Source organism: Garra rufa, chromosome 5 (assembly GCF_049309525.1).
Source record: "Garra rufa chromosome 5, GarRuf1.0, whole genome shotgun sequence".
NCBI lineage: Eukaryota > Metazoa > Chordata > Actinopteri > Cypriniformes > Cyprinidae > Garra > Garra rufa.
In genome coordinates, this window is record NC_133365.1 from 20,975,111 (window position 1) to 20,990,098 (window position 14,988).

Consider the following 14,988-nt stretch of genomic DNA (forward strand, 5'->3'; position numbering starts at 1 on the left):
CTCACATGTGACCGACTAATTTACCGCTGCATACTTGAGCTTGTTTTTTTTTTCCTTAGACATCATGGTGCAGGAATATGTAAAGTTTGGGTCCTTGGACACGTATCTGAAGAAAAACAAGAACTCAATATCAGTCAATATCCTGTGGAAACTGGAAGTGGCCAAGCAGCTCGCCTGGGCTATGCTCTTTTTGGTAGGAAACAGCAACAGCTCAGGAATAACCCATGTGGGTTTGTGAGCTAGGATTAACTAGTGCTTTTTGTTTTTTCACACACAGGAGGAGAAGAATCTGGCTCATGGGAATGTGTGCGCAAAAAACATCCTTTTGATCAGGGAGGAGGACAGGACATTGGGAAACCCTCCATTCATCAAACTAAGTGACCCTGGTATCAGCATCACAGTGCTGCCCAGAGAGAGTGAGTCAACATTGTGAAGGTTCTTGGGAAAACTTGTGCCAATCTGTAGCTGTTTTTTCTCTGTCTCCGTCATTTGCATACGATTATCGCATTTCGCCTTCCTAGTGGCACTGAACGTTCAAACCGGTTATGACGCAGCTTGACTCTCCACTTGTTCATGATGACAAAGTGAATAAAAAATCACAATGAATATATCCACACAAAAATAATACAATATGTCTGAAAGAAAAACATTGTAGATTTTCTATGGCTAATCTACATAATTAATTAACAATTATAAAATAATTATTTTGAACAGAAATGTTAATAACCACGTTTTCTGTTAAAAGTGTAACAATTTAATGAAAAAAAAAATATTGGAAATGCTTAGGCGGTCACATGCAGTTTAAATGCAAAAGTGCAAATATTTCAACATATCCAAAACTCAAATCAGATCCAATAATTCTGCATGTGCATATAAACAGAACTCCACACAGCTCCCATGGTACTGTCCATTAGCAATCAATGACTTTCAGTTTGCTGATTGTCAGAGATGGTGAAAAAGCAGCTTTTTGCTTTAGTTTTTCAGTATAAGGATATAATAGGAATGGACCACATTCAGATATGAGTGTTTGTTTAACTATACTTGTGAGCAGGGATCTAAACCGGTTCAAGGAACGAAAAGGAAAACAAGTGACATTGAACAGGAACAAAAACGAAAACAAAATCAATTTTTAATCGTTCTGAACAGAAATGGAAACAGAAATTCCAAATTAACCGGTTAATAACAGTATTTTTATCGTTCTCTTTATTATATCAATTTGGCAGACCAAAAACATGAATTCAAATTGTGTGCGCAAATGCGACGGTGACGCATACAACTTGAAATGCCCGCCAAGCAGACGTCATAAGCAGAGCCCTTTCTGATGCAACGAGCTTAAGGTTAGCACCTGGCTGTTTCATGTGCAAAGGTATGTTTAGGTTAAAGTTATTGTAGCCTAATTAAAACTTGTAGTTTAAAGGAACACTCCACTTTTTTTGGAAATAGGCTCAATCTCCAACTCCCCCCGAGTTAATAAGTTGGGTTTTACCATTTTGAAATCCATTCAGCCGTTCTCCTGTTCTGGTGATATCTATCTATCTTATCTATCTTATCTATCTTATCTATCTATCTATCGCGCCGTGTAATAAAATAACGTTTATTAACCGGTATTTTTTTTCTAGAAAACCGTTTTCGGAACGTATTGTTTAATGAGGAACGCAAGAACAGAAACGTTATAATATCGATTCTGCCAGGAGTGAACCGAATGGATTTTTTTTTTTTTTTTTTTTTTTTTTCGTTTTTAAGCCCTGCTTGTGAGTGCCAAATATCCTCACTTACAGTGCCCTCCACTAATATTGGCACCCTTGGTAAATATGAGCAAAAGTGAAAATAAATCTGCATAATTTATCCTTTTGATCTTTCATTAAAAAAATTCACAAAATTCTAACCTGTCATTGAAGTAAATCAATAGAACCTCATTATGAAATAAATATTTTTCTCTAGTTCACGTTGGCCACTATTATTGGCACCCAATTGTTGCAACGTCCTTTTCCCAAGATAACAGTTCTGAGTTTTCTGCAACACTGTCTAATGAGTTTGGAGAACACCTGACAAGAGATCAGAGGCCATTCCTTTAAACAGAATCTCTCTAGATTCTCCAGAATCTCTCTCTTCCCAGCTTCATGTTGGTGGTGCTTCTCTTCAGTTTCTATACAGGGTTCAGGTCAGGGAACTGGGACGGCCATGGTAGAAGCTTCATTCTGTGCTCAGTGACACAATTTTGTGATGATTTTGATGTTTGTTTTGGATCTTCGTCCTGCAGGAAGATGCAACCATGGCCCATTATAAGATGTCTAACAGAGGCATCTATCTAAACGAGATGTCTAGGACCTCTGGCAGAAAAATAGGTCCACAACATTAAAGACCCAGCAGTATTTTTAACCGTGGGCATGGGATACTTTTTTATCCGTCTGCACCAAAACCATCTGGAGGGTTAGCTGCCAAAAAACTCATTTTTAGTTTTATCTGACCATAGAAGCCAGTCCTGTTTGAAGTTCCAATCTTGTCTGACAAGTGAATATGCTGGAGTTTGTTTTTGGGTGAGCCAGGAGGATTTTTTTTTCTTGAAACCCTCTGGAACAACATGTGGTGATGTAGAGGCTGTTTGATCATTTAATTTGAGGCTTTCTGACCCCGAGACTCAACAATTCTCTGCAATTTTCCAACTGTGATCCTTGGAGAGTCCACTCAAACCCTCCTCCTTATTGTGCATTAGGATGATATAGACACATGTCCTCTTCTAGGCAGATTTGTAACATCTTTAGTTGATTGAAACTTCTTAATTATTGCCCAGATGCTGGGAATGGGGATTTCAATGCTTTAGCTCTTTTCTTACAGCTGATTTCTATTTTGTGAAGCTCAACAAACTTGTTCTGCACATCAGAACTACATTCTTTGATGATTAAGGGAATTTGGCTTTTGTGTTCATCATATTTATAATCCTGTGGAACAGAAAGTCATAACTGGACAATTTTATACTCCTAGCCACCCTGGTGTGCTAAAAAATTGTAATATTAATGGGAATATACTTCAGAGATATTTTACTTAGACAAATTTCTAGGGATGCCAATAATTGTGGCCAACGTGAACTAGAGAGAAACATTTATTTCATAATTAGATGTCCCCCATTTTCTATCGTTTTACTTCAATAAAAGTTTAGAATTTTGTGAATTAGCGGATAAAAGATCTAAAGGATAAACGATGCAGATTTATTTTCACAGTCACCTTTGCTCATATTTACTAAGGGTGCCAATATTAGTGGAGGTGCACTGTATATAGTGAAATAACAACCCACTAATGAGGATGTTTTACTGGTTTTCACTAGCTAAAAAGGCTTATAAAGCAGACAAACATGTTTTTATATGTGATGCGATCTGGGAAAACATGTCGGATGTCGTGCTGGGACATTTTCAGAAAATTCGAAAAAATTGTTTGAATGTCATTTTTTTTTTTTTGTCAATTAGGTTTTCTTTAAGTTATTCTATAACATCTTGTCTGTCATCTCTGAAAATATCTAGGCAAAATTCACTTTTAGTGCAGAAAAATAGTGATTTATTGCAGCAAGCAGAAATTACTGTCTTTCTCTTAAGAACGTGCTGTGGAGGTGCTTTCCTGTAACGCTACAAAAACAGTTAACCAATCAAAATAAACCACATAACATTAATAATAAAGGTGTATGAAGGCAAATTCTTTGCCAGTCCTGTGTAAACTATGGCACGCACAGTTTTTATTTTTTTAAATATCGTGAGATGGCGCAATGCAACACAGTCTGACGTACTGTAGCTGCTCATTTAAACAATCTTACTCATCTCAATCTACTCAAAATTGGTGATGTCAAAAAATAATAAAAAAAAACATTCTTGAAAATCATAGCTATCAGCCAACTTACGATAGCTATAAGCTTTGTTACGTTCAAGCTATGGACAAAATAAAAACTGTTTTGGAAAGGGCTTGAATCATGGATCAGCTCATATGGTATCAAAACCTAAAAAAGGTAAAATTTTACCATCTGTTGGGTTTTCCTAGATCGCATCTCATGTAAATGTAGTGTTTTGGAAATTTCTGTGAGAGTAGGATTTGGGGTTTTTGCATGATTGCACTAGATTTTCACTTGCCTGTGAAGCCAGAATGTGATGTCCAAATGCAGGTCACAAACCAAAAACGTTTTTAGATTGTTTTTAATATCGATATTAATAATCATTATTAGAATATAAAGGGCAATAATCTACAATAATGATTTTTTTCATAATATTGCAGCTCTATGAGCTCCTATTTTTTTTACATGTATAATTTAGATACCATTTTAAACTGTTTATTGTTATTGACAACGGTTTAAAATATTGATTAAAGTAATTGAGGAAATTTAAATGTTTGACAATAAAAAAAAAACTGTATAATAATGATTATAAAAATTGCCCTTGTGAATGTAAAAAATGCCCCTGGAAATCAATTCCAGGGGGCAAATATTGCCCCCTAATGAAGAAGTTAATTTCTGACCCTGATGAAAAACATACAAATTGTTATATAATTTAAATAAAAGATTTGAATCTAAAAATCAGAGCTTCAATGCTATTACCTCAGACTGAAGAAATTTAGTTAAAAACAAAATGTACTTCAAAACAAATTAATTAGAAATAAATAACAAGAGAAATTCCATTTAAACAACAAAAAAGTTCCTATTAGGTAGAATGTCAGTGCTAGAATTGTTTTAGCATAAACATATTTGCTCACCAACCATTAGAGGGCATATTTTCACATAAACGTTCCTGTTTCCAAAAGTCATACAGGTTTGGAACGACATGAGGGTGATTAAATAATGACTGAATTTAATATTTGATGTAAAATTTCCCTTAAAGATTTGTTAATATGATCCAAATGCATTCCAGTGCACTTTGTACCACCACATAATTTAATAAATGCAAATAAACTTTGTAAGTTATATTTGATAAATTAAATTTACTTCATTATGTAAACTTTATTTAACACATTTACTTCAAATTTCACCCAAAACTGCAAGAAAGAAAGAAACCAACAAGGCCGAATGGAAGAATTTTTTTCCCCCATGTTGATAGTTAAAATTGTTACTATTTAGGTGATAGAAGATGAATTGTCACGTTTGATCTAAAATGTTTGCCTTCATCAAAATGTATTTTGATATTAATTGCAAATATGTTTGTAGTTCTGGTGGAGCGGATACCCTGGGTGCCTCCTGAATGCATCTTAGACCCTAAAAACCTGAGTCTTGCCTCAGACAAGTGGAGCTTTGGTACGACTTTATGGGAGATTTGCAGCGGAGGAGAAAAGCCACTTGCCAACATGGACAATTCCAAGGTAAGGCAATGCTTGCATTCCCAGTATACTGAGACTGTAGTAAGAAATGCTATTAAATAAAGTGCAACATCTTCGTATTCCTCGTTTCAGAAACAACTGTTCTATGAAAATCGTCACCAACTATCTGCTCCCAAGTGGACAGAGCTGGCTAACCTGATCAACAGCTGCATGGATTACGAGCCAACGTTCAGACCTTCATTCAGAGCCATCATACGAGACCTCAACTGTCTCTTCTGCCCAGGTCAGTACAGTCACCTGCAACACACACAGTCCCGCTGGCATTTTGACATGACAATTTAATTGTTTTGTTTCTCATTCTTGTACTCGCTGTGTAATGAAGAGTGATAAAATACATTTTCAGATTATGAGATCGTGAAGGAGAGTGACATTTTACCCAGCAGAGCAGGAGCATCTGGATTGAGTACTGGAGCGTTTCAGAATGAGGATCTTGTGCAGTTTGAGGAGAGACATCTCATTTTCTTGCAGCAGCTTGGCAAGGTAGACACCAACATCCATGTGGGATCACTGTGTTTTTATATAAATATATTGTATATGGGTAAAAGACAAAAAGGTTTAAGCATAAAAACAATAAGGCCCGGTTTAACAGACAGGGTTTAGCCTAAAACAGGATTAGGTCATAGTTTAGTTAAAACATTTAGGTAATTTTTATAAATGTGCCTTAGGAAAAAACATTTCTGGTGTGCATCTTGAGACAAAACAGAGGCACTGCTATATTTTAAGATGAGTCAGTGCAAGTTTCTTTGAGTTGAAAGAGCTCCGATTTGCTTTTTGGTCGAGGACTACCCCCGTTTGTCTGTGAAATGGGGTGTTTTTCAGTTGAATTTAATTGCATTTTTGTTTTTCTGAGCAAAATACAAATATCATACATTTTCCCCTAATTTAAAATTTGCCACTATCTTAAAATTTAATTTGCTCCCTTCTTTTATATATTTTAATATGCACAAGTCAGAAAAAGCATGTTGTTTGATTCTTGACATAAATATTGTTCCACTGAATAACAGTGTAACATTATTTTAACCAAATTTTGTCATTTTATTTTCAAAACTTATTTGAAACCTTAAAAGTAGACACTTTACTTGCATTGAATCTGTTTTCTAAATTTCTTTTGACATGGACATCTTAACATCTTTGACCCATTTATGTGTGTGTGTGATTTTTCTTAAAAGAAATTAATAATTGTATTCAGCAAGGATGCATACTATTGTTCAAATGTGACAACAAAGACATTTATAGTGTTAGCAGTGTTTCCCCTAGGTTTCCCGCTTTGGGGGGTTGCGGTAGCCAACATTACTTTTTTCTAGTACTTTAGCCTACTTTGTGTAATAACGAAAACATTTATTTCAGTGAAAAAATAAGTCCAAATCTCTGTATTTTAACATTTTGAACAATAGGGTTCTGCAATCTTTTGCTTTTTTTTTTTTTTTTTTAGAAATTCTTGTGTGTTTTAATTTTTCTGATAATCAAATGAAAGCATAAACATTTATTTATTTTTAATTAAATGAAAAATAAACCCTTTTAATTTTTGGCAAACAAACAGAGGTTTACTGTTAAAATCAATACATGGAAGAAAAATTATATTCAGTTTAAAACGTTTAAATAATATTGTAGTATTTTTTTCTACAATTAAGTGGTTATTCTTGTTGTAATATTTATTTTTCATCGTATATTTATTGTTTTATGTAAATTATTTAAATAGGAATATATAAACACCTACATTATACTGTACAAAAGTAATACAATACTGATATAGTTCTGTTACATGTTAAACCGTACTTTTATTTGGACAAGTTGCCGTGAAGTTTCTGTGTACAGTATGGTATGATGCTAGTTTTCTCAAATGAAACGGTAAAAGTGACAGCTTTGGAGATTGAGTTTATCTGTTCATGTGAGATGCAAATGCCAAAAATTACGTGTGCTTCAGTATGCGTATAGAAAAAAAAACACGTCTTCGCCATTCATACATACAGAGGCAAACGAAACATGCAGGATTCATATTAAAATGGTCTTTTTGCATCTCAGTTTTCACAGACACTAGTCCATATCACGATTTGAATAAAGTGACAGAACAACTTTTGGTTTATTAATCCAAAAATCGACGAATTCCGTGGCATTCCGCGCTATAGTAAATTCCGTTTTTATGAATGGAGTCCGTGAACCCGTCTGTGTTTTCGGGGAGGAGACATTGTAAACGCGCGACCGCGAGACAGAAATGAAATGCTTTCGTGTAAATAAGATACATAACATAAGGCTATTTAGTTTGTTTAATAAAAGAACAATGTATAGACATGTTCTATAGGAAAGATAACCTTAAATGACTTAAACTGTGATCTGGCGCTATATCCAAAATAAAATGAACTTGACGTTCAAGGGGGGCGGGGGGTGCCGTTGGGGTGGCGCGGCGCCCCCCTAAGATAATGGTAGGGGAAACACTGGTGTTAGAAAAGATTTCTATTTCAAATAAATGCTATTCTTTTGAGATTTCTATTCATCAAGGAAATCCGTGTCAGAGGTTCTACAAAAATATTAAGTAGTATCACCGATCTCTACTGTTAATAATAATAAATGTTTCTTAAGCACCAAGAATAAAGCAGTAATGGCTGCTGAAAACGTCTTGCCTTGGGAAGCATAGACGTTTTGAAAATATGTAAACAACCCTAAACTTTTGAACAGTTGTGTATATGACTTGTTGATTTCTTTAATGCCTAAATGAGAAAAAGAAGCTCTAAAAATAGTTTATGAGAATTTCTATTGACACAGTTAATTATTAGTTAACATGAACTAAGAATGAACAATACTGCAGTGTTTATTAATCTTAGTTAATATTAATTTTAGCATTTACTAATGCACAGTGCAATTGTAAATGCGCTGTGAACTAACATGAACTAACAATGAATATTGAATAACAAAGTGTTCATTGTTTGTTCGTGTTAATACATCATTGTTAACAAGTTATTGTAAAGTGTTACCATTATTTTATTTTAAGTATGTGGACAATAGTAAAAATAAAGAATTGTAAGGTGCGTGCTAATAATAATAATAATCTCCTTTTTCAGGGAAATTTTGGCAGTGTGGAAATGTGCAGGTACGACCCTCTGCAGGACAACACTGGTGAAGTTGTGGCAGTGAAAAAATTGCAACACAGCACTACTGAGCACATCCGTGACTTTGAGCGGGAAATTGAGATCCTCAAGTCTCTCCAGCATGAGAACATTGTGAAATACAAAGGCGTGTGCTACAGTGCAGGTATGAGATTGGGAAGAAACCTTGCATCATTAGGCACACACATTTTCACAGAATTTGAATGTCAGCCAGCTTTTTTCACACCCTTGACTTTTGCCTTTTGAGCTTCCAGTAAGTGTTGTTTCAAAAAGTTTTTGATATATCGCATTGACCCGAATATAAAAATATTCTGATTATAATGCGACTCCCCTTTTTTCAAGATGGACCTTTTGGAAAAAGGCTTTTTGAAAACCTTGTGTTTTATTAAGGAAAAAAAATATTTCTTAAATTAATTTCACATTGTATGTTTAATTTTTTTTATACTTTTAAAATGTACCAAAAGTCACATTTAAAAAAAAAAAAAAAACACTTTTTATATACTATATAAATTACAGGTAGCTATCTGAATTATAACAATTAGGCTATCCATCTCATAGTAGCCTACAAATATTTCATTAACAGTAGAAGTAAAATCTCATAGTCTTAAAATCTGGGTTTTAAAATCACTTACAGAGGAAACAACTCACAGCAACATCACAACTCATGCCGCTGTAAGCTTTCCTTTTTCTTTAGTTTTCACTCGTGATGTTCAAGCGTTACAACACTCATTACATTAAAGGAGTAGTTCACTTTCAGAACAAAAATGTACAGATAATGTCTTCACCCCCTTGTCATCCAAGATGTTCATGCCTTTCTTTCTTCAGTCGTAAGGAAATTATGTTTTTTGAGGAAAACATTTCAGGATTTCTCTCCATATAATGGACTTCTATGGTGCCCCTGAGTTTGAACTTCCAAAATGCAGCTTCAAAGGGCTCATCTGTGAGGAAAGAAGGGTCTTATCTAGCAAAACGATGGGTTATTTTCTAAAAAAAAAAAAAAAAAAAAAAACTATTTATCTACTTTTTAACCTCAAATGCTCGTTTTGTCTAACTCTGTGTGTACTCTGTGTTCAGATTAAAAAGTATATGAATTGTAAATGTTTTACAAAAATAAAAATGAAAATAACCAATCATTTCACTAGATAAGACCCTTCTTCCTCGGCTGGGATCATTTAGAGCCCTTTGAAGCTGCATTTTGGAAGTTCAAACTCGGGGGCACAATAGAAGTCCATTATATGGAGAGAAGTCCTGAAATGTTTTCCTCAAAAAACATCATTTCTTTACAACTAAAGAAAAGACATGAACATCTTGGAATCACAAGAGGGTGAGTACATTATCTTTAAATTCTTGTTCTGTCTCTTTACTCCTTTAAGTATTTCTTGGCACACTCGTTTTACACACATTTGGCGCCACCTATTGTTGTGGTGTATTATTGACATGTCAAAGTCTACAACAGGGGTTGGCACGGAGATAATCGCTGGCACGCAAGCAATAGTAAAAACTTTATACTCGCATACATTTTGAGGTAAAAGAGAGACAGAGCGACACGTGTCATAATCTAAAAAAAAAAAAAAACACGCCCACCCGGGGGCGGGGGGACAATCCAGCGCTCTCTATAGACCTTTCTCACAACTTCCGTATTTTGTACCGGAAATACGCAATTGCTGTGTAAACCTATTTCCGCCCCAGTATGCCGGTAACCAGTTAAACAAGAAAGATGGCGCAAACATCGAGCAAGATTGTTTGTAACATCAAGACCACGACTGTTATATTGCTTTAATAAAGTTGTACATGTCCTCTATACTATCCATACATAACCTTATAACCCTAGTCCTCGGTCTAAGTGGACACACTAGTAATTTGTTAGCCTGATTGCTCTCTAACATTAGCTACGTTACTTACCTTGAAAGTTATGGATACACGGGACGTTCTAAAACGCTTAAAGTTTCTGTCAAACCTTACTTGGAACAAACACTAACTACTATCAAAAGAACGAGCCCTTATTCCACAGATAAAGTGAATAATATCACGTTAAGCGTTTTCTCCCCCATAGAAGCCCATTAAAAGGAAACAGCCTAACGTGGTTTACGTACCTCAACAGCGACCAGGGAAAACCAAACTTATGTTAAATTTTACTTATAATAAATACTTGCTGCTGTCAAAAGAACGAGCTCTTATTCAGCATATAAAGTGATCGCCCCCATAGAAGTCCATTATAACAAGCCATGTTAAGCTTTTTCCTTTTTTCCTGTGGAATAAGGGCTCGTTCTTTTGATAGTAGTTAGTGTTTGTTACAAGTAAGGTATGACAGAAATTTTGGGTTTCCTGGTCGTTTTTTACGTACGTTAAGCCACGTTAAGCGTTTTAGAACGTCCCTGATAAACTCTTAGTGGAAAAATGTATATCCTTTATCCAATTTGTTCCTCTTTGTGACTGAGTTTTCCTCCACGACTCTTATCAGGTCGGCAAAAGTTATCTTTGGCAAACCAGCGAGGGAAGTTGTGTAGACTCTCTCCATTTTAACTTTAAATTACCCGGCTTTCTGCTGTGTTGACATTACACAGGAAGTCTGCATACCCTGCGATTGCGTATTTCCGGTTTCTGTGAAAAAGGTCTATTGACTTTGTATTGCAGAAAGCTGCCTCCATGTCATTTCTGACGAAAATCTAAACAATGTCAAAAAGCTGCTGTGTGACAAGGTGTACAGTAAACAAGCTGAAAAACACAGAACTATGTTTTAATAAGCTGTCGACCTAAAAAACGAGCGTTTTTTCTTGTTTTCTTGTTCTTTTAGGAAGGAGAAACTTACGATTGGTTATGGAGTACCTCCCTCATGGCAGTCTACGGGACTATCTCAACAAGAACAGAGACAGGATTGACCACAAGAAACTTCTGCATTATGCATCTCAAATATGCAAGGTAATGAGGACCATTTGTCGTACATCAGTGGTTCTCGACTCAGGGCCTCGAGACGGCGTAAAATGATTTAAAATAAAACAAAACAAGCTTTGAAATAAAATATCTGGAATTTAAATTTTTTTATCTTTAAAAAAAGGTTAGTTTTATTTTCATTTTTATTCACTGTCAGCAACTGTTTTTTTTTTTTCTCGGAAGAACCAGCTTTCCTAAGCTTCCTAAGATTTTTAAAAGAGTGATTTCTAAACCTTCAAGTTTTAATAATTTTTAAATCCCATAGGCATTTTATAATAAATGTACACTACCAGTCAAAAGTTTTTGAACAGTAACATTTTTAACGGAGTCTCTTCTGCTCACAAAGTCTGCATTTATATTGTGAAATAGTATTTTTACTATTTAAAATATAAATGCAGACTTTGTGAGCAGAAGAGACTCCGTTAAAAATGTTACTGTTCAAAAACTTTAGACTTTTCTATTTCTATTTAAATAAATTTTAAAATGTAAATTGTTCCTGGATTATAGAAATTATTACTTTTATTTTGCAAGAATGCTTTAAATTGATCAAAAGTGATCATAAAGACATAATGTTACAAAAGATTTCTATTTCAGATAAATGCTATTCTTCTGAACTGTCTATTCTTATAAAACCTGAGAAAATTCTACTCGGCTGTTTTCAACATAATAAATGTTTTGTTTTTGAGCAGCAAATCAGAATTTTAGAATGTTTTGTGAAGAATCATGACTGGAGTAATGATGCTAAAAATTCAGCTTTGAAATCACAGGAATAAATTACATTTTTAAATCTATTCAAATAGAAAATAGTAAAAAATATTTTACTGTTTTTGCTTGGTGAGCAGAAGAGACATCTTTAAAAACATTAAAAATATGTGACTGGTAGTGTGTTAATTTTTAGAATTATGCCAAGCTCTACAATATTATATTAGATAGAAATATGATTTATCATAATCTAGTAAATCATGAAAATTCATGGGGTGTTTGAATATTGTTGTGGACTATGAGGTTGAGAACAATGCTCATGTAGTAATAATAACTTGCGTCTTGCGTCTTTTCCCCTTTTTTGCATTTATTTTCTTCTCTTATCAGTGTTGAATCTTCTGAAATTGTCACATATTTTATGTGTCTATAGGGCATGGAATACCTTGCGACAAAGCGGTACATTCACAGAGACCTGGCCACACGTAACATCCTAGTGGAGAGTGAGTTCAAGGTGAAGATTGGTGACTTTGGCTTGACCAAGGTTTTACCTCAGGGCAAAGAGTACTACAAGGTTAAAGAACCTGGAGAGAGTCCAATATTCTGGTACGTTCTATTTAGTTTGTTTTCATTCAAACCCATATGACTTTCATGCTCTGTGCAACACAAAAGACATTCAGCAAACGGATTCACAGAAGAAAGTTGTGCTTGTGATGTACTTGTGAAGTAGTTGAATTGTTGTTTGTTGTGACAGGTATGCTCCCGAGTCTCTAACTGAGAGCAAGTTCTCAGTAGCATCAGACATCTGGAGTTTTGGAGTGGTTCTGTATGAACTCTTTACATACAGTGACAAACTCTGTAGCCCACCTACAGTAAGTAGCACAGCTGCTCTTTGTGGGGTATTTTTTCTGCATATGTGATTTCCTTGCACATAAGGGTTTTCGAATTGCTTTGGCTATGTAAATTACACGGCCATGTCCAAAGAGCCTGTCAACGACGCCACTTACAATGGTGGTAATTGACCTCACAGAGTAACTGTTGCATAAATTCTCTGCTTTGTTGTGTTCAGGTATTTCTGAGTATGATGGGAGGTGACAAGCAGGGACAAACAATAGTCTATCATCTCATTGAGCTCTTGAAAAGAGGAAACCGTTTACCCCAGCCTATGGGCTGTCCTTCAGAGGTACCACATCTCACAACACTTACAACACAATGTCAGCTTATTCAGATTAAGATCCTGATGTTTCATGTACAGTTGTCATAAGATTTATTCACAAACATTAAAGGGTTAGTTTACTCAAAAAATGAAAATTCTGTCCTAATAATAATGTTAAAAACTAATAAAAAATTCTGTCCTTAATATTCATCCTTATTTCACTCCAAATCCGTAAGACCTTTGTTCATCTTCAGAACACAAATTAAGCTATTTTTAATTAAATTCATGAGCTTTCTGACCCTGCATAGACAGCAATGCAACAGAAACGTTCAATAACATACCCAGAAAGGTAGTAAGAACATTTGTAAAATAGTCCATCAGTGGTTCATCCGTAATTTATGAAGCTATGAGAATACGTTTTGTGTGCAAAGAAAGCAGAAATAAAATAACAAAAATATTTTTTAAAAATATATATCTTTTTTTTTTTTTTGCGTAAACTATCCCTTTAAGTGTTAAATGTATAGTGCAAAAATGCTTAAAAACAATCTGTAGAAATTTGACATTTATACTCCACAAATAATATTGTACAAATGTAATCCTGGTGAAATTTTAAAAGCAGGAGAAAAACATAATTAAAATAAATATATACATACACTGGTCAAAGGGTTTAGGCATAAAAACAACAAGTGTAATGCTGCTTTAAAGGTGCCATAGAATGGAAAACTGTATTTACCTTGGCATAGTTGAATAATAACAGTTCAGTACATGGACATGACATACCACAAGTCTTAAACACCATTGTTTCCTCCTCCTTTTATAAATCTGGTGTTGAGTAAAAAAAATTTCAGGATTCTTTGATGAATGGAATGGGGAAGTATAATAAATTGTATTTAGCAAGGATGCTTTAAATTGATCAAAAGTGATAATTAAGACATTTATAATGTTACAAATGAGTTCTGTTTCAGATAAATGTTAAATGTCAAAGAAACCTGTATAATAATAGCAAATGTTTTTGAGCAGTAAATCAGAATATTAAAATGATTTCATAATTATGCTCAAAATCAGCTTTGAAATCACAAGAATAAACACATTTTTAAATATATTTAAATAGAAAACTAATTATTTTAAATGAGAAGACACATTTAACAATATTATTGTATACTGTTCTTTTTCTTCAAAAACCTATAAAGGTGCCATAGAATGGAAAACTGTATTTACCTTGGCATAGTTGAATAATAACAGTTCAGTACATGGACATGACATACCACAAGTCTTAAACACCATTGTTTCCTCCTCCTTATATAAATCTAGTGTTTGCAAAAGACCACTGAAAAAGCGGCCAATTCCAACATAACACAGACTATGACCTTATAGTCTCGGGATCATTAATAGTCACGCCCCAACATTTGCATAACCCAATCATCAGAATTAGGCTATTGTGAAAAAACAAAGCAAGGACATTAGCGAAAATGGCAGATCAGGAATAAATGTTCTAGGTTGTGCAGGGGATGTTAAGTGCAGGGATGGTTGGTGTCTGTATTTAGAAAGGCATGGAAGGCGTTGGAGGCGTTCTAATAAATTAAGGTGAGCTACTTAAAGGGACATGGTTAGCTAGCGGTAGCCTGTTACATTGCAGCGCATAAGATTTCACTTACCACAGAAACAGAGTAAAGAGAGATGACTGCGTGGACGATTGCGAATGATTTGCAGATCCTGATCACCGCTGACAGCATCTGAACTTGTTGTAGTATAACC

At 34.6% G+C, this 14,988-nt stretch overlaps 1 protein-coding gene across 1 annotated transcript in view; it reads left to right on the forward strand.

Annotated features, from left to right (window-relative positions):
- Nucleotides 1-14,988, forward strand: part of jak2b (Janus kinase 2b) — a 46,522-nt gene that overhangs the window by 30,516 nt on the left and 1,018 nt on the right. The window contains exons 14-23 of the mRNA XM_073839459.1: nt 60-193; nt 278-416; nt 5,177-5,328; nt 5,419-5,569; nt 5,690-5,826; nt 8,403-8,592; nt 11,242-11,366; nt 12,511-12,683; nt 12,832-12,949; nt 13,147-13,260. Coding sequence (XP_073695560.1) covers nt 60-193; nt 278-416; nt 5,177-5,328; nt 5,419-5,569; nt 5,690-5,826; nt 8,403-8,592; nt 11,242-11,366; nt 12,511-12,683; nt 12,832-12,949; nt 13,147-13,260 — 1,433 coding nt within the window. The remainder of the gene's footprint in view (nt 1-59; nt 194-277; nt 417-5,176; nt 5,329-5,418; nt 5,570-5,689; nt 5,827-8,402; nt 8,593-11,241; nt 11,367-12,510; nt 12,684-12,831; nt 12,950-13,146; nt 13,261-14,988) is intronic.